At 44.3% G+C, this 22,274-nt stretch overlaps 1 protein-coding gene across 1 annotated transcript; it reads left to right on the plus strand.

The window, feature by feature from the left end:
• Positions 1–2,953: 2,953 nt before the first annotated feature.
• ccl25b (chemokine (C-C motif) ligand 25b) lies at positions 2,954–6,854 on the plus strand. The gene is made up of 5 exons (XM_084444898.1): positions 2,954–2,963; positions 3,541–3,618; positions 4,350–4,467; positions 5,701–5,794; positions 6,101–6,854. Exons 2-4 carry the CDS (start codon positions 3,552–3,554, stop codon positions 5,792–5,794), a joined length of 279 nt encoding a protein of 92 aa, XP_084301024.1. The 5' UTR covers positions 2,954–2,963; positions 3,541–3,551; the 3' UTR covers positions 6,101–6,854.
• The last annotated feature ends 15,420 nt before the right edge of the window (positions 6,855–22,274 follow it).

Here is a 22,274-nt window from a genome sequence, read left to right on the forward strand (position 1 = left end):
TGATCCTATCGGCTACAAAAAACTGAATGCAATGATTAGCACATTATGTTCAGATTTATTAAAAACAATAGTAGGCATTCACACATCAATACACATATACAGTACACATCAATACACACATTTCATTTAATTTTACTACAATAAATAACCAATTAGTAATCAATAGTAAATACATAGTTTTCATTTATAGTTAAATAAATGCTGAATAGTATTTCATAGAACACATTTCATTGAATAAACATCAATAAATACATTTTATTTCATTTTACTAATATAAATAACCAATAGTAAATAAATAGTAACCAATCGTAAATAAATATATTTCATTTGTGTTAAATACATTCTGAATAGATTTTCATTGAACATTTTTTTTTTTCATTGAATACATTTCATTGAGAGAGCAGCAGAGAAGAGAGAGCAGCAGAGGAAGCAGAGTAGAGCAAAGAGAGAGAGAGCATAGAGAGCAAAGCAGAGAGAGAGAGAGCGAGCAGAGACACACATGATTCTACATTCACCTTATTTTCTTTTTGACAATTCTTTTGCCTGACAAGGGCTTGAATGCCTTCGCTGGGCTGTATTCTGTAACGTATGTGTACCTTAACGTAGAGTTCCCCTTCTCTGGGCTTCTCTCTTCCTCCCTCTCTTTTCTCCTTTCATCTTCATTTCTTCTCTCTTCACTCTCCATCCTCTCTTCATCTAGTCTTTGTTGCCTGTGTTCCTCTATCTCTCTTCTTTGTTTGTCATCACTCCTCTCAAACCTATCTTCCTCTCTCGCTCTTCTTTCTCTTCTTTGTTCGTCGCCCCTCTCACACCTGTTCCACTCTTATTTTTGTGTTGTCGCTCCTCTCTTAGAGATGGATAGATGAATACTTTATTAATCCCTGTGGGGAAATTCAGGTGTCTTGCTCACCTAAACACAAGACAAGCACAATACAAACACAGTACAGCAGTGGTTCCCAACCGGGGGTATGTGTACCCTTAGGGGTACGTGAGCAGATTGCAGGGGGTACGTGGAAAGATTGGGGATTAGGCTACAATTTATTTAGAAAATTATATTTAGTGGGGGAAAAATGTTTGTCCCCTGTGTGTATTTCATAAGCCCGTTGCTAAATTAATGCAATAAATGAGGCTACACTTAAAGGAGAATGCTCGTTTTTGACAACCTGGACCTTATTTACGGCATATTATAAGACGTTTGACTCACCGAGATCACTTTGGTGTAGTTCGGAGGCATGTAGAAGACATTTAAAATCCAGCGCGAGCCAAGTATATCCATGTAATGGCGGCGGACGGGGCACTGAGAATGCAGCTTCTAAAAAATCTATTTTCTGCCGCGAAACGGTTGTTTTCATCAATCTGTCTTTATGAATCGCTAGTTGTGCTTACATAGAGCGAGGGCTTGTTGTGGTTTTTCACATGCCTCTGTAATATGATCTTTAGAAACGTCTTTAGAAACGAAATAGCTTCCCCACTTGCTCCAGCACGCATGCGCACAGCGCGCAGACTGGCTATTCTCCGTTACGTCTTTAGGCTACACTCGCGGCTCACATTCTCTACTCTACGATCGGCTTGTTGGTGCCTGGAATATTGTGTGCAATATGCCTGAATATTTATCAGATTTTGAGGATATAGAAGATTACTTAGAATATGATGGTCGCCGATCGTAGCGTAGAGAATGTGAGCCGCGAGTGTAGCCTACAGACGGAGAATAGCCAGTTTGCGCGCTGTGTGCATGCGTGCTGGAGCAAGTGGGGAACAAGGGTATAATAGTTTTGCTTTTTTCATTAGTTTTTATTTTTATATCGTTTTAACTTTTTGTTTTCAATTTCAGTTTAGTTTTGATTAGTTTTAAAGCAGGTTTGCTAGTTAAGTTTATTTTTTATTTTTTGAAAATGCTTAGTTTTAGTTTCGTTTTTATTAGTTTCAGTATTAGTTTTAGTTTTTTATTCTTCTGTGCAAGCCTTGTGAGACCATCCTGATCTCGTGAGCTCACGTTGTTTCACTCATGGTTTTGAAACAAACCATCTGGACCACGTCAGGTTACTCCTGCGCAGGGGCACAGCTAAAAAACATGGAGGATAGATTTCATATCCACCCAAAATATTAGGCTTATGTATGAAATGAAAAAGACTAAAACTAAGGACATTTTCTCAATAATTGTAGTTTATTTTAGTTAGTTTTGTAAACACACAATACAGTTTTAGTTAGTTATCGTTTTTCTGTAAAGTCTAGTTTTTATTTTTATTTCAGTTAACTAAAATGTTTTTTCACACCTAGTTTTCGTTTTTTAGTTAGTTTTCGTTAACTATAATAACCTTGGTGGGGAAGCTATTTGGTTCTTCTAAAGACGTTTCTAAAGATCATATTACAGGGGCATGTGAAAAACCATGTGAAAAACCACAACAAGCCCTCGGCTTACAAACCAGGCTCGGGGTGGTAAAAGGATAGACCCTCGGCCCCGAGCCTGGGGGGAGAGGAGAACACAACGCTCAACCCACACGAAGAAGAATAACTGCCTGGTTATGTTTTGTAAACATAACATCCAAGTTCAGGATCTCGGAGGGGGGACAGACAGGAGTGTCGACTTGGTGTACTTCCAGTGAAAGTTTCACAGGACATTTTGGAAGAGAGGGAGGTAGGGGGAGGGGAGAAGAGAGGGAGAGTTGACAATTTTCCATCGCCTTTGAAAAAAACAAAACAGTTTGTCACTCATCACTACCCATACTGAGCCAAAATCAACACTGGCTAATGGGGGTTCAGCGATCAAATGACTCCTCTTCCCAGCAATTGAAACAACAATAAATGTTTGTCATGTGAAAGGAGGTGTGGTTGATGGTGTGTGTGTGTGTGTGTGTGTGTGTGTGTGTGTGTGTGGTGGGGGGGGGAGGGCATCTATAAAAGACCTGAGGGATGATACAAGCCAGTCAAATCATTCATCTCCGTTGGACCATCCTCCGAGTTCTGTAAGTATCTTGCACTGTTACAATGTTTTTGCTAATCAGACTCTCGTCTTGTCTGACTTGTCGTGACTTGCAGTTGGAGCATTTAGCGAGTTCATGAGGCAACTCTCCACATGTGTGTTAAGAATTTAGATAGCTGTCAGATTGTTTGTATATGCATGTCTCATTTTTTCTATCAGCTAAAATTGATTTACAAAAATGTAATGTCCAGTGAATCAAGTGGCCTCAGCTGGCTGCCCGTAGGGCTGTTAAACTCACTTGGCTCAGACTGACTGTTGATCTCTGCAAGAACACATTCCTAAGTGTTCTCTTACGGTTACGGTTTATATGTTACGGTTTATATGAAACAGCTGCTAACAGCTGGCTCTCAGGAACGTGTTTTTAATCAAGGGGTCAGAGTTCACAGACTGTCCGTCTCCAAAGCAATACAGACAGGCGGTCTCTGACAAGAATACCCCCCCCCCTCGTTGGAGGGGTATTAAAGGGAGATAGCTGCATTTCCCCTTCATTCTTTCCTCCCCCATCATCTCCTTTCCTGTTCTCTCGTGTTCTGTTGGGTTCTCGTGGGTGGATCGATCAGCAGCAGCAGTCATGAGGTTCTCGTCTCTCCGCTTCCTGCTGCTCCTTTTGGCCTGCATCTACCTCACTCTGGCACAAGGTAGGCATCGCTGGCGGGAACGCCGCAGAGCTGCGGGCACGCCACTGGGTCTTTCACAGACTCGCAACGCGAGAACGCAAATCCCTGACAAATACATAGAGTAGGCTATAGATGCAGATGTTTATGTTAAAGCAATACATAGCATTTTCTCCGGTTTTCTCAGAACTGGGCCCCCACAGGCTAGTAAGTGCACTGTCGTAAAGTTATCAGATTGTCTTTTTCTTTTTCTGGCTTCCTCCGTGATGTTTCACTTCGGTTTTCTCATCCCCGCCATGATATCAGTGAGCTAAAACGCATGAAATCCATAGACGCTGGAATAGTTAGCTACTACTGTGTTGTTTAAGCAACTTTGCGCATGCGCACTTCGAGTTTTAAAAGGTAATACATGTCAATGTATTATCTTTCTGAGTAGACTGTTTGGACGATTCAGCTTACTTTTAGTAAATCTAATTGGAGAATTAGCAACAGGCATGTTTGTAAAGGTCCAAATATCGCAATGTATTGCTTTAATATTGATAAGTTTGTATTAATCTATTTGATAAGTGTGTTATGTCCTTTTTTTCCTCCCTGGCACCATGCGTGCTTATCGTTGTTTGTTACAGTTGACATGAGAGCACACAAAAAATAATTATCATGTCATAAAACTATGAAGAAAGTTGGGAGAAAACTGGTGTTCGTGTCAGACTAGAGAAATCTGGTGTTCATGTCTTTGCTGGTGCGTTTGTGGGCAGGCTCGTACGATAACTGCTGTCTGGGCTATGTCTCGGGGATGAAGAAGAACGTCAAGAAAAACGTGGTGAGATACAGGATGCAGAAGACAGACGGAGGCTGCAACATCAGAGCTGTAGTGTGAGTAGGAAACACTCCTGTTTCTCATATTTAGATTCTCATTAGTTCCTTCCTTTTCACATTTTACTCAAAAATATAATAATTCTTTCTTTGTTGTTACACAACAATGTCCGTGGGATAAGCCCCCTCTGATGAGAGTTTTGTAGATGAAGGAAGACGATGCTCGGGCAGAGAGCAGATTGTGAAATAATCAGTGTGTCTGAGCCAACAAATCCTCCATGATGTTTCCAAAGCTCTTCCCCCTTGTCTACCTTGGGACACATTTAATAGACATTGCTGTTGGGAAACACTTTCAGGGACCGGACTGTAGAGCATCTCTTCTTCTGCATGTTTTTCGTATTGGGTTTTTTGTGAGGAAACCCTTGCGGACATTATGTTCGGCTCATCAAGAACAACTGTTTTTGTGCGTAGCTGGAAGCTAGCGCACCTTGTATAGCATTTGTCGGGTTATCACTCCCTTCCTCCCTCCCTTACTCCCGACAATGTTGGCCTGCATCTCTCTGTTGGCACCACATGAGGCAGTAGTCCCAGCACACCAAAATCAATGAGGACACCAAAATCAATACGCCGATCTCCACTGCACAAGTAGAGTAGTGTTCAGAGCATTGGACTCCCACCTGGGAGACCAGGGTTCAAGACCCGGTGGGGATGACTTTATGGGACTATACCCCAAACCTCCACACATTCATCTTTTCACTCCAACCATGTCATTTCAATGGCATGACTAGCTTCCGTCCTACCAGTCCTGAACAGAAACAAGCCAGCCACGCACATAAGCCAGGCTGGACCTGGCCTGGTTTTATATGGCAACCCGTTCTCAGTCACACTGTAGATCCATGGCAGCAGCCAAGCCACACCCTCAATCTTTCACCGAATCACTGGTACAGCGGAAGCGTTGACCATCTCATTTTGGTATAGAACTATACTGTATGGGGGCACCCCGGTAGCTCAATGGGTTGGGGTGCGTACAATATAAAGGCTAGTCCTTAACGTAGTGGCGTGGGTTTGAATCCGGCCCACGCCCTTTGCTGCATGTCTTTCCCTCTCTTTCTCTCCCACCTTTCCTGTCTGTCCTTACACTGTCCTATCCTAATAAAGAAATAGAAATAAAAAACTATACTGTATGGCAGGAACCTGTTTCTCCCCCTATACAAAAGACCCTGATGCTGTTGGTTCACGAAGCTATAGCTGATCTTGCAGCAGTGTCTCATGCCGTGTTGATCACATCTGCAGGTTCACGATGCGCAAGGGAAACATCATCTGCGCAAACCCCGACCAGCCCTGGGTGCAGCGCCTGATGGCCAACAACAAGGAACAATACAACTAGGTAGTGTCACTATTCTAAGGAGTGTTCCTGTCTAACTAGGTAGTCTCACGGTTTAACTAGTCTCCCTGTTTAACTACTAGTAGATAGTCTGGTTGTCTAACTAGGTAGTCTCTCTGTTTTAACTAGACAGTCTGAATGATTGAATGCCACTGTCCTTCATTATCCTATTGGGTCTAGTAGTCAGGCAGTGGACTGGACTTACTTTACAGTAGCCTTACAGGGTCACTATGCAAGCTGTAGAACCGTGCTGTAAACAGATGCAGAACCTGCTGTACATGGCTGAGAGTGTTCCGCATGTCTCCACAGCCTCCGAGGAGCCGGAGAGACCAGAGAGGAGGAGGAGAGACCAGCCTAGGTGCAGGGAGGAGGAGGCTAGACTGGAGCACCTCTCCAACAACACCCTGCCTTGCCATGGGGAGCTGCTTCTGCAGCACAGCTTCATTGAAATAGAAATGTTGGATATACACAACAATTAAGTTACATACTGTAGGTATAAGGAGGATTTATATTTAGTTACATACTGTAGGTATAAGGAGGATTTATATTTAGTTACATACTGTAGGTATAAGGAGAATTTATATTTAGTTACATACTTTAGGTATAAGGAGGATTTATATTTAGTTACATACTGTAGGTATAAGGAGGATTTATATTTAGTTACATACTGTAGGTATAAGGATAATTTATATTTAGTTACAGGACGTAGGATAATGTGTGTGAAAGTTTTGTCATATTGTGTATAAACTGCAGGCTGTATATTAGTAGCAATAGGCCGACACATTGCAGCCAACTGGTCTCATACTAATCCCTGTTCAGTAAGGCATACGGCTGTGTTTAAACATGGACACCTGCTAGGAATGAGCCACTGCTCGGCACCTTTGTATCGTCTTTACTGTGTGAGTGTGTGTGTGTGTACAGTATGTTCATTTGTTTATATGTGAATGAGATGGGGAGGTGGACAATATATTTTTTATCAAATGTATATTTTTCTGTAAATGTCAGTTTTCATATACTACAGTATGTAGGTTATAGCCTACTCTAACGTCAATAAAACATATATGTTAAATATGTTAAAGGAGTAGTAAATGGAAAATGCATGTTTAGCCCTGTTTTAAGGTTACTTATGATCATATACAATGGTTCAGATCAAAACGTTGACAAAGCTAGCATTTTCGAGAAAGTTGATAATTGCTCTACCACCGTTTTGGTCATACAATGGATGTGGATGGGCACCTTGAAAAATCATTCAAAAACATGTTAAACTCTCGATCAAGTAAGCCTTCAAGCAATAGGAGCGAGTCTAATGTGATTTTGAATCCACCCTGGGCAAGTCCTTAACATTTGAACACAACGCAGACGAGAGTAGGACAGTTACAGTAGGCCTACAAAAACATTGTCTTCTTCCCACTTCCAAGGTCTCCTGCAAAAAGTTTTTATTTTAAATTTTAACAAGGGATCTTCATTATGAGTAAAGAATGAGGGAACCGACAATCAAAGAACCCTTGTTTATTTAATCTATATGGAAACATGTTAATAGATGCTTCCTGTGCAACATTCTTGCGCAATCCCATGGATGAGAACAAGACATGCTGGTTAATTTGTGAATGGTGGGAAGGTTTTCTCACTGTTCCAGAACTCTACCAGACACCACTTGTTATTTCTCAATGAATCATACCTCAGGAGAGACCAAGGGAGACCAAGATTTTGCTTTCATTTTATAAGTGACTCACAGTACACCGTGACACACGGTTAATTCACATTTCTTTCTCTTTCAGTGTTGGGAAAGTTTAGCTTTGTGAGACCATCCTCACTCCAAACCACCTGGCTTGAAGAGAAATTCATATTTTGTGCTGAGGTATAGTGGTATTTGGTTGATACAACATTTAATATGTTCTGTTGAGTTAGAGTTACTCTCTGTTGGAAGCAGTTATTTTTCTTTTTATAATAATATGACTCTTTATACATTCTTACTCAATAATCGTCCACTTTTCAACCTTCTGATGAGATCAGAGAAGACTTCATTAATTCCCGGGAGAGAAAGTTGGGCATTACAGGGCAGCAGAGTGACAGGACAAAAGAGGTACTGAATAGAGAAAACATACATAGCACACATAGTGTACATAATATAACAACAAACAAGTGAAGCATGAGATAAAATCATATAAATATAAAAATTAGTCAATGAATGGGGGCGTCCTAGTCCGAGAGTGGAAGTGGAGGAGGGCTCAGGCACTGTTGGACAGTCTGATGGCTGCTGGCACAAAGGAATGCCTGAACCATTCAGTTTTGCACTTGGGAGGGATGAGCCTGTGGCTGAAAGTGCTCCCCATCTGCTGAGCTCATCCTAGAGAGGATGAGAGGGGTTATCCAGGATGTTCTTCATTAATTCCCTCTTCCTCCTCTCCACCACTGCCTCTAGACTGTCCAGTTGTCTGCCCAACAACAGAGCTGGCCCTCCTCACTGGACCTGGTGTTGCCTCCCCAGCAAACCACGGCAAAGAAGTGTGCTGGCTACCACAAATTGGTAGAACATCCACAGCACCCCGCTGCACTCGTTGAAGGAGCTGAGCCTCCTGAGGAAGAACAGTCTGCTCTGTCCTTTCCTTCCCTATAAAGGGTCTCTGTTTTTTGTTCAAGTGCACTCCCAAGAATGTGTATGAGTTCACCATCTCAATTACTTCCCCCTGGATGGTAATAGGGTTAGGGGCCAAAAGTAGTGAAACGAGTTGCTGGAGCACTCGGCTCCAACAACCCGTTACCACCAATGACCCGAGAAGGGGACCGTGAAAACTCAGTTGCTTCATGCACACAGCAGTCTGGAATGTGAGATCTGCAGTTTCAGTAAGCTTTATACAGTCAAGACAGCCATTCTCCAGTCCCTCGCTCGTCCCCCCAACCCAGCTGGATTCCTGTTTTGTCGACAGAGAGGGTTGGTGACAAGGAATGCGGGAGCGAAGACAATAAAGAGTGTTTAGTTCGACAAACATAAGATAGTAGATGCACAATATTCTTTTCTATGCAAGGAATGAGAAAAACAAAAACATCATAGTTTGTTAAATTAGTTTAACTAAGGTCTAATATGTTAAAGGGGTTCAACTAAGATCTAATATGTTAAAGGAGTTCAATTACAATCTAATAATACAGAATTTCAATTATTTCCTCCCTTTTTTATCATTTATTGATAGCACAAAAGTAAGAAAGTTTACTGACACATGAGTATCATCATACTTCTACAGTTCATCTTCATTAACAGCATTGCAGAACAGAAAAAAGGTGGTTCTGCGCAGCCCACAGTCCTGGCTGGCGAAACGAATGCCGCGGATGTCTTCGCTGGTCGATTGTCAAGCCTTTGTTAATCTAGGTGTAAGTCTCAGGATGCATGTATGTGCAATGTGAAATCACCGTAGCAGGCAACACCTTCTCGTGGTGCCTATTTTTCGCTTTGCAAGCGAAGCAAAGTCTGCCAACTGAGGGCCACCACCCGGGCTGCCATTCGGCTGCCACAGGTTTGGAGGATAGCCGGCGGAGCTTGCTCAGAACCAGAATTCTGCAGCTGAATGCCGAAGGGCGTTTGACACTGCATGGCACCGCGGCTTCACCTGCAAGCTGCTCCGCCTGCTGCCGGACAGGCACATGGTCAACATGATCATAGAGCTTGTCCGAAACCGCAGCTTTACCCTCACCACCGGTAGAGGACAGCGAAGCAGGTTGCGACGCCTTAAGAACGGCTTCCCCCCCCCGGATCTGTTCTGGCCCCCCTCCTTTATAACATCTACACTTACGACCTGCCGAACACAGTCTCCAGGAAGTATGCCTACGCAGACGACCTTGCGCTGGTGTACTCAGCTGGAGACTGGCAGGCCGTGGAGGAGACCCTGAGCCAGGACATGCAGACATTAGCGGCATACCTCCGGAAATGGAGATTGAAGCTCAGCGAGGCAAAGACGTGTCGGCGGCCTTCCACCTTAACAACAAGGAAGCCAAACGTGAGCTCCGAATACACATTGATGGAACACTCCTGCCAATCTGCCGATCAGGCTGAGGTGCCGGCGCAAAAACATTACGTACAGTACGGCAGCACTAGCCCTTGACCAGTGAATATTGCAATCAATGCACAGATGGGGCTTGGCATCCTGGCAGCGTGCGAGTGTGGCGTCGAGGAACAAACTGCAGACCACGTCATCCAGGACTGTCCGATATATTGGATGCCTAACGGAATGCGTGGCCTGACGGTTGTGGATGACGAAACAGTGAAGTGGCTCCTGGTGGTGTGTCCGGTTATGTAGCCCGGTTGACCCTCTTACCCAGGCTCGGGGTGGTGAAAGGATAGCCCCTTGGCCTGAGCCTGGGGGGAGAGGACCGCACCAACTAACCCAAACGATGAAGAAGAAGATTCATTAAATGTATCATTCATTGTAAACCAAGACTGGACTTGTAGCCTATGGGCTGGTTGCACAGACAGGGATCAAGCCTAGTGAAGAATCTAGGTAGAAATGTCCGTAACATCTACAGAGTCTTAAAGTTAATGTAAGCTGATTGTGTTTTTCTCCTCTCACATGGACGGTCTGAATGTGCAGTGGTAGGGATGGAAGGAGACAGCTGTGTTGGGGCCGTGGGTCAAGAGGTCACCGTGGGGCGCCACAGCAGGGCCCCTCTCCTCCCCGGGGTGTCCGGTGCGTCTCTCCAGGGGATGCCATAAAAGTCCAATAGGTCAAACCAGTGGGACTGAGACTTTAGGTTTTGGCTGACAGGCCACACATTTGTGACAGTAGGGCCCCTCCGGGGAGCCAATCTGACTTCACTAGGCCTTAAGAGAGGCGTATGTGTGGGGCAAGAGAGAACTATTTAATATCTTGACCAAACCTTGAGACTTTGTGAATGCGGTAGACTCTCTGTGCTTGTGGCTGCCCAGCCCCGATAAGACCAAGCGGGGGAGTAGGGAAGAAGACGCAGGCCTCGTTTTCTGCCCACAGCTCCAGCCAGCCGAGAGACAGGGAGAGATAGGGACTGTTTCCATGTGAGTGAAGTTCTGTCCAATAAATAATTTTTTGCCGCTTACAGTCCCGTGTTGGGGTGATTTCATCAATAACTATCACAACAAGAAGGCTATTAACATCGTGGTCCATATTAGATTGTACTGCAACTTTTATTAAGGCTTACAAAAAATTACACAACGCAGAGCAAGAGAAGAAGAAGAACTCCAAAAGCCAAAAATCAAATATCAAAAAGTTGACAAAACTAACACTTCTGAGAAAGTCTGATAATTGCTCTACCTCCATTTTGGTCATACAATGGATGTGGGTGGGAACCGTGTCAAATCATTAAAAAAGCATGTTAAACTCTCGATTTCAAAGACCAGAAACTCACCGAGGTGTTAGTTGGCGTTCTGACATATAATTCGCCATAAAGTAAGATTCTCGTCCATCTGGAAAGGCTTTTTAAAATATTTAGCATAGAACTATTTAGTCCTTACTACGGAACTCATAGTAAACCAAAATACACAACAAGAACTGACCGGGCAGATAGTACGGTCTTTGTCTTACAGCCAACAACTCTCCACCTTTCTTCTTACCACTCTGTTTCCACATGTCTGGTCGCACCAGCATAAATCCAGCTAGTTCAACTGCACAGATATTAAATACTAATATTAAACATCGATATTAAAGCTATCAATCTGATAACAACTGATGCAAAGCAAAATTGATCATGTAATTGTGTATTTAACCTTGAAGGCACAAAGTACATCTTGATATGAGTTCACAGGCACAGGTGATTTTGACAACTTCAAAGAGACATGAGTTGGCCTGTGGGTGATGTGGGAGACTTTTCATCTTCAGAGAGGTTGACTGTCTCTGAGACAGCCCCACTAAACTGTGGAATGACATCACTCTGCTGCACTCACCCCCACCCCCTCGGATGGACTAAATGGCTAGCCCGGAGTGCTGAGTTGTGAACTCACTTATCCTGGCAGACATGGAAGGCAAGAAGTATTAAATCATTTCTATCTGTAGTGTTCACTCAGTGGCGTCTGGTGGGTCCTAGAACCTGTGCAAATTTCCAGGAACCCGCCAGCGGATTCGGCCGGAGGTCCGCCAGCAGATTCGCAACCCCCCGCCGAGGATTACAATGACTAAACTGATTGATTGGCCACTGACTGAGCACACAGCTGCTGAAGTTAATGTTCAATTATGAAGAAAAGCAAACAAAACATATAAAATAAATAAACATATCTCATCCCACATTTTTCAATCAATTTAAACCAAACTTGCTACATTGGATCTTCAGACTGTCATTCGCAAACTTATTGACCAGATTATTCAATCAATCAATCAAAGTTTTTTATTTGTATAGCGCATTTCATACCCAGAGGCAACACAATGCGCTTTACAGAGAACAATGGAGGTGGGCATACGACCCACTCTCTACATATTCCAGAGGGAAGCAAAAAAACAGTAATCACCCGGGGGCCAGATAAGTGAGCTGTAAAAATTCTTCCCTGACCCCTCTCAACAAGGCGATCGAGCAAGCTCCAGGAGTATGTTTGTCTACCGGATAAGAACATTTATAAAGCAATACATTACATTAAATTACATTTCAGAGTAAGAGAGACTAAAAAAGCATCATAGGAGAGACATGGCAAATACTGGTGTGTGTTTGCTATGGCCCAGGCCTAAAGCCGGAAGTGGGCTGGTGTATGTCTGTGTGTACGTGTGTATGTGTTAACTAAATGCTACGACATCCACAGCAGACACAGGGGTATCTATCGGACTCCGGGATTTATTGAATTATCAAAATTGATCTTACAATGCATCAAGATGTTTTACAATACACAGTACTGTCACAAAACACAATCAGTGTTTTATGATGATACAGATTATGACCTCTTATCCTGCACCCTGGTGACTGGCTTAGTCAATTTGTCAAGCCAAACATGAGTTGTTGCTAAATAGTTCAGTGAGATAGAGGATGTTGCTTGATGTCAGAGGTTACAAGTTCAATATTATTATTATTATTATTATTATTATTATTATTATTATTATTATTATTATTATTATTATTATTATTATCTTTGTTTGGGGACGACCTTCTGCTGAAGCAACACTGAAACAAATAGAACAGAGTTGCGAAACAGGAATGATAGATTCAAGCGTTCAAGTCAAGTCAGGATACGGCTCGTCTTTTTCTTCTTTGCTCTTCTTTGACCTTCCCTGACAAGCACCCCCCCCCCCATCCCCCTATCCCCACACACACATCCCCGCCCCCCACACACATACACACACACTCACTCTCACTTGTGTTGACAGGAGGCCGCCCACTTGACTGAGGGCTCAACAACGCATTATTGCAAAACCTGCATCTCCCAGTCAGAGAGCCCTGGAGCACAGCTAGACAGTTACGTGTACAAACAAGCAGGACTAAGTCTGAGGGCTGTGAGTTACGGAACAACAGCAGAGATCTCAGGAGTTGGTGGCATATTGACCCTGGAGGGAAATAAATGGTTTTATCTGCTGAGTGAGATGAGAGGCAGTTAGTGACAAAGAGCCTATGTTTATACAGAGGAAAACACTCAGAACTTAGAAAGAGCAAAAACATTAGGATGACATCAGAGCAGGGGCCTCATTTATCATTGAGGTACGCCTTCTTTTACACGGTCTTTTTCGCGAGTTCAGGCGTACGCCATTTGCCCCCCCCACATTGCGATTTATCAAGCCGTAAGGGCGAAAATTTAGTCGCCTTTCTCCGCGCTTTTGTAGGACACCTCTCAAGTTGTCGTACCGATTTACACGGTGTTCTACGCCCTTCTTGAACACAGGGGGAACTGGCGACGCAGGTGGTGCGTCGGTGAATTACTATGTTTGACGGAGAGAATAAGAGCGACAGTTCATGAACGCACAATCATGTAGGCTACTAGGCCAATTCAGCACAAACATATATCGCAATGCAAGATTAGACGTGTCCTCTAACCGGCTCATTCATGGTTCGATATGGATTTGTTCCCCAAACTGTACCTATGCGCTGTCCCAAACCTTTCCGCGCTATATGTCACACACCTAATGCAGGCACTCCATCAAACGCAAATCATTGACCAATTAGATTGTCATTAATATGTGATCATGTGGACCTGTTTGCTGTTTGGTAAGCATATAAATGACAGTCCTCCTGTGCGTAATGCGAGCCTAAATGAATCCGGCGCTACTCGGCCTACTGGCCGAGAGAACTCCAAAGAGGTGACGGCGATGGCGACTGCACCCACATAAGGGCACCATCAGTGAATGAATACGTCTATGTGAATCGCAAAAATGTGCACACTATAAATACCCAAATCATATGTGACGCCGACATGCTCATCACAAGTGTAGTGGCACGGTGGCCTGGCTCCACGCATGACTCATTCATCCTGGCGCACAGCAGGGTAGGGCTAGACTGGAGGCAGGCGCTGCGCGTGACGGCTGGCTTGGTGTGTGCATAGCCAAGATACATATTCTTTGTCTTTTTTACTTTAATCTTTATTAGCATTTTCCATCCATACAACGACAATACCATAAAACATAAAAACTTACAATAACAGCTTATGGGTACTTCCATCCATGCAGCTTTTTTTTCTTACTCAAATATGACAATGTTAATACTAGTGGTATCATCACACTTCCTTCTATAATCCATCCATTTTTCCCATCTCCCTTCAAACTTTCCTTCCTGCATCCTCAATGCATAAATAAATCTCATAAATCTCCTCCACAACACCCACCACTGCTCCTTGGTTGGGGGTTCCACCTTATACCAAGCCCTCATTATTGTCTTTTTACTAGCAACCAATAGTAATTTCACTAGGTATCTGTCCCCTCCTTGTACATCATTCTGTTATGTTTGCCAAGATGTATATTCAAAGCTGATAAGAATGAGAACCAGTCAAGACCCCACCACAAAATGAGGACCCAAGCCCTCAGCCCCCTCCCCGTCATGAGGTTTACCAGCGGGGCCAAAGGGCCCACACTGAGGTCATGCGCCAGCTATGAAGACACAAACAAGTAAGGTTCACATTTCTACCATTTTATTGTCTGTTGGTGGGTGACTGTGTGAGGTGTGTGAGTGCGTTTGTGAGTGAATGTGTGAGGTCCGTGAGTGTGGTAGTGAGTGACTGTGTGAGGTCCTTGAGTGTGGTAGTGAGTGACTGTGTGAGGTCCGTGAGTGTGGTAGTGAGTGACAGTGTGAGGTCCGTGACAGCATGTGTGAGGGAATGAAGTGCAGTGAGGATGTCCTGTTGGCTCTGGTGGTGTAGTGTGGTGACCTCCACCAACTGCTGCACAACTGCCCCACAACTGCCCCAATCCCTTCTGCCATTTCCCTCTGGGCCTCTAGGGTCATGAGCCTCCAGCACAGCGTCTGATAGGAAGCCCAGCCCTCAGGGAACCTTGAGGCAGGGACGCTGGCAGCCGGAGGTGGAGGCGTGGGCGGTGGAGACGGAGACGGAGGCGCTGGAGATGGCACTGGAGGTGGAGGCTGGTGCGCTGGATGTAGAGGCTGCAACCGGCGGGGGCACGACCGTCAGGTCAAGGACCACTGCAGACTCCCCCTCCTCTGAGTCCCACCCCACGTCAGAGTCTGGAGAAACAATTTCAGTCATTTTCTTTGAGTTTGTCTGTTAACTTGATTATGCATTAAACATTTTATTGTGTAGCCATATTCAATTGATATGTTTTTCTGTTGGCAGCCAAATAAATGCTTAAGTGTGATTTCCCGGGTGATTTAGATGAGAGTCTAAATTTCCCAGAGGGGAAAATGTTTCATGTGGTCTAACATTATGAAGTGGTCATCTGTGTTATCGTTCCCTGTTTTTGGTCCTAAATCATTCATAGCCTACCACAGAATGTGTGGAATGTTTGCTTTCCTCACACATAATACAGCATGTCCGTGTAGCCTACGCCAAATACAGGATGCACCAAACATACAGTAGGCTACCTAAACTAGGAGCAATCAGACAAATGTAGGCTCGTACAAATAGCTTACCTTCCGAAGATGATTTTCTTTCCTCGCGTGGACCTCACCAACAAGCACATGCACCTCCGTCTCCGAAAAGTTTCTCTTCTTTCCGCGTTTTTCCATAAACGTATTTATCTGTCCCTATGCTCCACGCTATATTATGTCGGTTCCTTCCGGGGTATCCCCGTTGTGCCGTCATAGTTTTGACCATATATGGTTGGATTTGGGCGTGGAGAGGGCGGAACACGGGGCGCGTGCGCGTACGCTCTCTTCCCCGCCCGTCTCGGATTTCTCGTGCAGAAAAGGGCATACGACTTTTTTGATAGATCCGAAAAGCGTGTAAATATTCTCGTCGTACGCTACATTGTGCATTTTCCGCGTTTTCGTCGTACGCCCTCTTTTACACCTGAATTTACACGCTCTTTGATAAATGAGGCCCCAGGACTATTTCCATTCAGCAAATTTATATTTGGTAGTATTTGATGGTTTATTTGATAGTATTTACATTACATTTTAGTCATTTAGCAGACTCTTTTATCCAAAGCAACAATAAAGCCTACATTTGTCTTTGTCAGAGGTCTGATGGTGGACGAAGGCAGCCCATAACCAATGAGTTTTGCTTCTTCTGTTATGAGGAATCGGCATATTTGGTTGTATTTCATTGTGATTCATAGTATTTTGTGGTATTTAATAGAATTAGCATGTTCAGTACCATGCGATAGCAAGTACTGTAGTACAATATTGGTAGTACCAATGTAAAGTGTGTACCCATCGTGGTTGCTCTGTGTGTTTGTGTGTTTGTTCATTCTAATACAGTATCAGTGATTAAATCCGTGACCCATACAGCAAACTCTGCTGGGCTGCACATGTATAGAAAGCATTACTCACAACACCAGGGGCAGATAAATTGATTGAATCTGTTAAAATCATGCTGGGCCCTGAAGCCCACCCTGCAGAAGTCTCTAGATACTGTGCTACACCAGAATGCTGCATGCAGTGGGCTACTTAACCTAAACAAGAGCAAGCATGTTACCAACAAGCATGTATGGGAGGTAAATGGACTGCACTTATATTGCGCTTTTCCACCTTAGCGGCACTCAAAGCGCTTTACAATGACCTCTCATTCACCCATTCACACACCAATGGCGGTAGCTGCCATGCAAGGTGCTAACCTGCTCATTGGGAGCAATTCGGGGTTAGGTGTCTTGCTCAAGGACACTTCGACATGTGGACAGTCGGAGCTGGGATTCGAACCACTGACCCTTCGATCATTGAACGACCCGCTCTACCAACTGAGCTACAGCCGCCCAGGTCATCAAAGGTGAGTGAGAAAATAGCAGCCAGGAGAATGAGGCTGGCAGGTCACTGCCAGAGACACCAGGAGCTGCCAGCCAGCACACTGGTGGTGTGGGAGCCAGCGCACACTCATCTATCTTGATTAAAAAACAACATAACGTTTTTACTAGTCATCATACAGGGACAAATGTTCCCAATTTTTCTGTATCATTTTGGCATGAGAAATTGATTGAGAGGGTTATTGTCATGATTTTAACAAGTTTTGTTTGGGGATTTTGGGGATGAGTCCCTGTGACATACTAGCATCATGTCCAGGGGGGGGACTTGTACATCAAGCTGCCTCACGCTAAGGAAACAGGAGATAGGCTCCTGCCCTATGGGCCAATAGGCTCGAGAACCAGTTGTCAAGGCTACTTACTACTTTATACTTGATGGCATGTGTTAAGATGCACGTGCGAGTGGAGTCCCCTGTTGATGTAGCTTCCAGAGAGGAGCGGGGGCCCTTGCTAGGGTTGGCAGACATGTTTATTGTTCACAGGAAGTGAACTTGAGTGGCTGGCTGGGGATCACAAGGTCCCAGAATTTTGATCCCAGCTCCTGGCAGTGTGCCGAAGTGTCCAGTATTACTGTCACCTCACAGCAAGGTCTCCCGGGCCTTTCTGTGTGGAGTGTCCATGTTCTCCCTGCGTTCGCAAGGGTTTCCTCCCAACACAAAAACATGCAGAGGAACAGATGCTCTTCAGTCTGGTCCCAGACCAGAACTTGGACTGAGCACTTGGACTTGGTTCTGGTTGTCCCTGGAGGAGGAGGACAGCTTTAATGGGATAAATGCAGAGGACAATTTCCACTGGCGACCACTGAAGGTGTGTGTGTGTGTGTGTGTGTGTGTGTGTGTGTTGTGTGTGCTCTGTTACCCCTAACAGCGGTGGTTGTTTGTGTTTTTTTTTTTGTAGGCTTCTCAAATATATGCCAATAAGCATTTAGCCTCATTTAGCCTCGCGTCACCAGTCTCTCCTCGGGGAGAAGAGCCTGGTGTCTATTTACTTCACTGCCTTAAGCCCGCCCCTTCTTCCGGCTCGAGCCTGTAGAGCCCGCCTCCTACTTCCGCTTGCTTAATTTTTCCTTAAAGGTACGCAATGTAGTTTTTGACCACTAGTATGCAGTCTAGAGCAAATTTGAGAAGGTGGTCCCCGAAAATCGCGTACTACGTCATTGCGTCAATACACGGAGCACATAATAGTGACATTTCAGTCTGACCAATCATAGCGTCGGGTGATATTTGCAAGCGGGAATGTCATTTCAACAGTCAGTCAGCAGTTGCCCAGCTCGCAACCGCAAATCGTTCCTAGATCGTCCCCCCTCATCACTGCGCCTGGCTGAGGTTGGCTCTTGGCAAAGGTAACGTTAAACGGACTGGGGGAATGTGTAGCCTACAATTCACGTTGAGGTAGCTATACGTTACCAGTGTTTCCCAGTAAGTTAATGTCGGCAGCACAGTTTAGCTATGTGTCCACCGCCACAGTTTCATCAAATATGGAAAAGTAAAATCTCGACACCGCTAGCTAACGTTATATGCTTTGCATTAGTCCGCCCTGTTATTTCAAGCTGTCACCCCTCACTCTAGCTGACAGCCTTGTTAGTTAGCTAGACTAGCCCCACTTGCTACGTGCACAACTTCTATCTCTGGCTACCAGTGTTTCTGATTTTTCTACCAGTGTTTTGATTGAGCGACCGTCTTCTTGGCTGGCTGAACCGAAAGTTTAACGACGCTAGCTTGCGTTAATGTTCCTCCAGCCACCTAAAACGTGCCAGTCAAAGCAACAGCAAATGCAACGAAATATCAGTTAGGCATAGCCTAATCTAGCCTATTATTTATGTAAGGTATGTAAAAACGGCAGTGATTGTGGTAGGAGAAGACAGGACCAGCAGAGTGGAGGGACAGGTGAGAGAGGAGAGGAGAGAGGTTGTTGAGAGGAGAGCAGGAGAAGAGAGAGGAGAAGGAAGGGGACAGGAGAGTGAAGATGAGAGATTAGAAAGACAGTCCGATGATTTAGATGGTATGAGTATGCAGTTAAGCATCAATGGGCATCAAACATAAATGTTTATTAAATAAAACATTCTATATATTATTCTCACCCCATAACTCTAAATTAAAGAAAACATATTTCATGTAAACATTCTGTTTCAGTATACTTTTCCGAATACTGTAGGCCTACGTTTCACAATTTTGTTATTTTCATTCTTTAAAAGTCACCAGAATACAGGAAACTAACTCTCAGAAACTTTTTTTTGGGGGGGGGGGGGCCCCAGACCCCCGCATTGGTATAGAAATCCTCCCTAATTTGGCAGTCTTGAGCTTGGCACCACCACACCAAGAGATCAATTCCACAGGAAACACTTGAGTCAGCTATCAAAAATATACTATGTGTTATGTCCGTTTTTGGCCATGTGCATGCGCTGAAAGTTTTTTCATGATAAAGTGGTACTCAAAAACATTCTTCAGGGTTGGCAGGTCTGGATGTGTGTGAGGGTTGTGTGTTCATGTGTGGCTAATAAAGACCCTTGAGGTCCAGAATTCTTATTATTATTCCTCCCTAGGCTAAACGTATACATGAAAATCACCGGCTTGCTTTAGGCACAGAATAGATAATGGACAAACGTGCCCCTGCCCCCCTCCTAGTAGGCAGCTCAACGCTCCGCCCCCGCCCTCCTCCCCCGTCTACCCCCACCAGGCTATTTATCTTAGAGAGTCAGGTAAGGGGTGAACTCAAAAGGCTACAAATCAAAAAAGGCCTCTGGCTTTGATGTAGTTTGCCCCACGGTGCTTAAATAGATTGCAAAACAGCTGGAGTTCTTGGAAAAGCTTGAAAAAGGAAAACCCCAGTGTCCAAAAAAGCACGCCCCAGCATCCTCAATTACTACAGGCCAGTGGCACTGACTTCTCAGTGAAGGTATTCGAGAGACTGGTTCTGCAGCACCTGAGGCCCATGGTGAGTGACTTCCTGGTGCCCCTGCAGTTTGCGTACCAGGCCCAAATCAGCGTGGACGACGCCATCATCTATCTTCTCCACAGAGCCTACTCACACCTGGCGGGGCCAGGGAAGTTCAGTAAGGGTCATGTTCCTTGACCTTTCCAGTGAATTCTACACCATCCTTCCCCTCTGGCTCGCAGAGAAGTTCCCAGCAATGCAGGTAGACCACAACATGGTGGCCTGGATCACAGACTACCTCACCAGCAGGCCACAGTATGTCCATCTGCAGGGCTGCCTGTTCAATGTGATGATAAGCAACACGGGCACCCCCAATGAACAGTCCTGTCACCTTTCCTGTTAACCCTCTACACCTCCGACTTCAGCCACAACTCCGGAGTGTGCCACCTCCAGAAGTTCGCTGAGGACTCCTCTATTGTGGGCTGCATCAGGGCAGATTATGAGGAGGAGTACAGGGACGTGGTCAGGAGATTCGTTGAATAGTCTGAGGAGAACCAGCTCCAACTCAACACCAGCAAAACCAAAGAACTGGTGGTAGACTATGGTCTATCTATCTATATATCTATCTATCTATCTATCTATCTATCTTCCGACCTTTCTATCAATCATTTTTCCCACTGTTGAAATGACAAATTTCCCCCTAGGGTGATCATTAAGCAAGCAAGCATCTATCATCTACCTACCTGTCTCCCGTGATGTGAGCTCTTGGTGCTGGATCTCCATGTACCTCTGTCTCCCGGCCAGCTGACCAGACGGCCAGCTCTAGCGTCGTCACTCTTCCAAGCCGACTGACAGCCACGCCATCCCAGGTGCCCTGTCCCCAGTTCGGGCTCATTCAGGTTTTCATAGCTTCTCTAATAAGAGTCCAGCTCACCGGCAATTATCAATTTGCTGTGTAACAATGATGCGTTCTCAGCATCTTCCCTCAGACCCGAGAGTGTGCATTCCAGGCACTCTATGGGACTGTGTTCTCTGCATGTTCGTGGTTCTCCCATAGGCTCCACTCAAGGAGTCGTTGCAAGTTTGCTCCATGCGCCAGAGGCAGACCACTCCCCCAACGTCAACAGCAATTACAACCATTGTTCAATTATTATTCTGTACACCAGAAGCATCAAGCCGGTGATATTCCTGACTCAACAGATACAGACATACAATTACTCATACTGTGGGATTTACATAATACACCAAAATGGTAAAACGTAAATACTAGGCCTTCTTGCTTTACTTTCTGTGACTTCTTGTAAACTCTAGACTTTTTTTTTCCTAGTTTTAATATACCAAACTTGTCATGACAATAACCATCTCAATGAATTCTTCATGTCAAAATTACACAGAAAAACTGGGTCATTCATTGTTTCTGTATGATTATCTGTATGATATCAAAAGTTATTTTTCAATTTTCGTTGGCAATCCAGGATGGCCACAAAGATGGCCACCAAACAGACCCATGGGACAATATTTCAAGTTGGGAACATCAAATATTGTTTACTAGACACCTTGAGGATTGCAAAAAACTAGGTTAGATAAATACTGTACATCCATGAGGTGCATGGGGACCCGACCTTCCCACTAGCCCCTTTCAGCCCTAACAGAGGGCTCTTCTACTGTGACACCATATGGGAAGACCAGTGAAAGTACATTTTATTCAAACGGAATAACCAAGTATTTAAACACGACAGCAAATCAATAGACAAAAAATGAAATGTCATGCTCTTGCATTAAAATTTACTATAGGTTTTCTTTGAATATCCCAATGTATTGCATAATGCAAAGCATTACTGAAAGAGATATACATTAGCTCTGAAGCATTTGAAATGCTTACTTTGTCATATGTTGCTTCATAAGCAATATTCAATAGCAGCTTTATTGCATTTTCATAACAATGAAATGTTCACATTCGAAGCAGTGTACTTGTTCAAAAGCTTTTGTCTGAGCATATGCCATCCACACAGTATGCTCAGGTAGCACAGATCAAACAATAAACTGAACATATTATTTACAAATGATGTGCAACTGAAGATTAATTAGTAATAATGTATAATATACACTGAATTGAAGGCATATGAGTGTTTGAGGTTATATGTCACTAATGGTCTTAAGACAAGAGAGCATTGGACTCTTCTCGTTTCAATACAGCTCTACACTGGCCCTTACCCGAACCGTAACTTTAGATGACCCTAGCCCTAACCATAACCTTAGATGACCCTAGCCCC

The sequence above is a fragment of the Borostomias antarcticus genome, assembly GCF_949987555.1.
Source record: "Borostomias antarcticus genome assembly, chromosome: 10".
Classification (NCBI taxonomy): domain Eukaryota; kingdom Metazoa; phylum Chordata; class Actinopteri; order Stomiiformes; family Stomiidae; genus Borostomias; species Borostomias antarcticus.

Bases quoted from the DNA above. Each gene is read 5' to 3' on its own strand.
- ccl25b (XM_084444898.1), top strand. From the start codon at position 3,552: ATGAGGTTCTCGTCTCTCCGCTTCCTGCTGCTCCTTTTGGCCTGCATC. The intron at 3,619-4,349 runs GTAGGCATCGCT...GTTTGTGGGCAG, and splicing joins CTACCTCACTCTGGCACAAG to GCTCGTACGATAACTGCTGT. The intron at 4,468-5,700 runs GTGAGTAGGAAA...TCACATCTGCAG, and splicing joins TGCAACATCAGAGCTGTAGT to GTTCACGATGCGCAAGGGAA.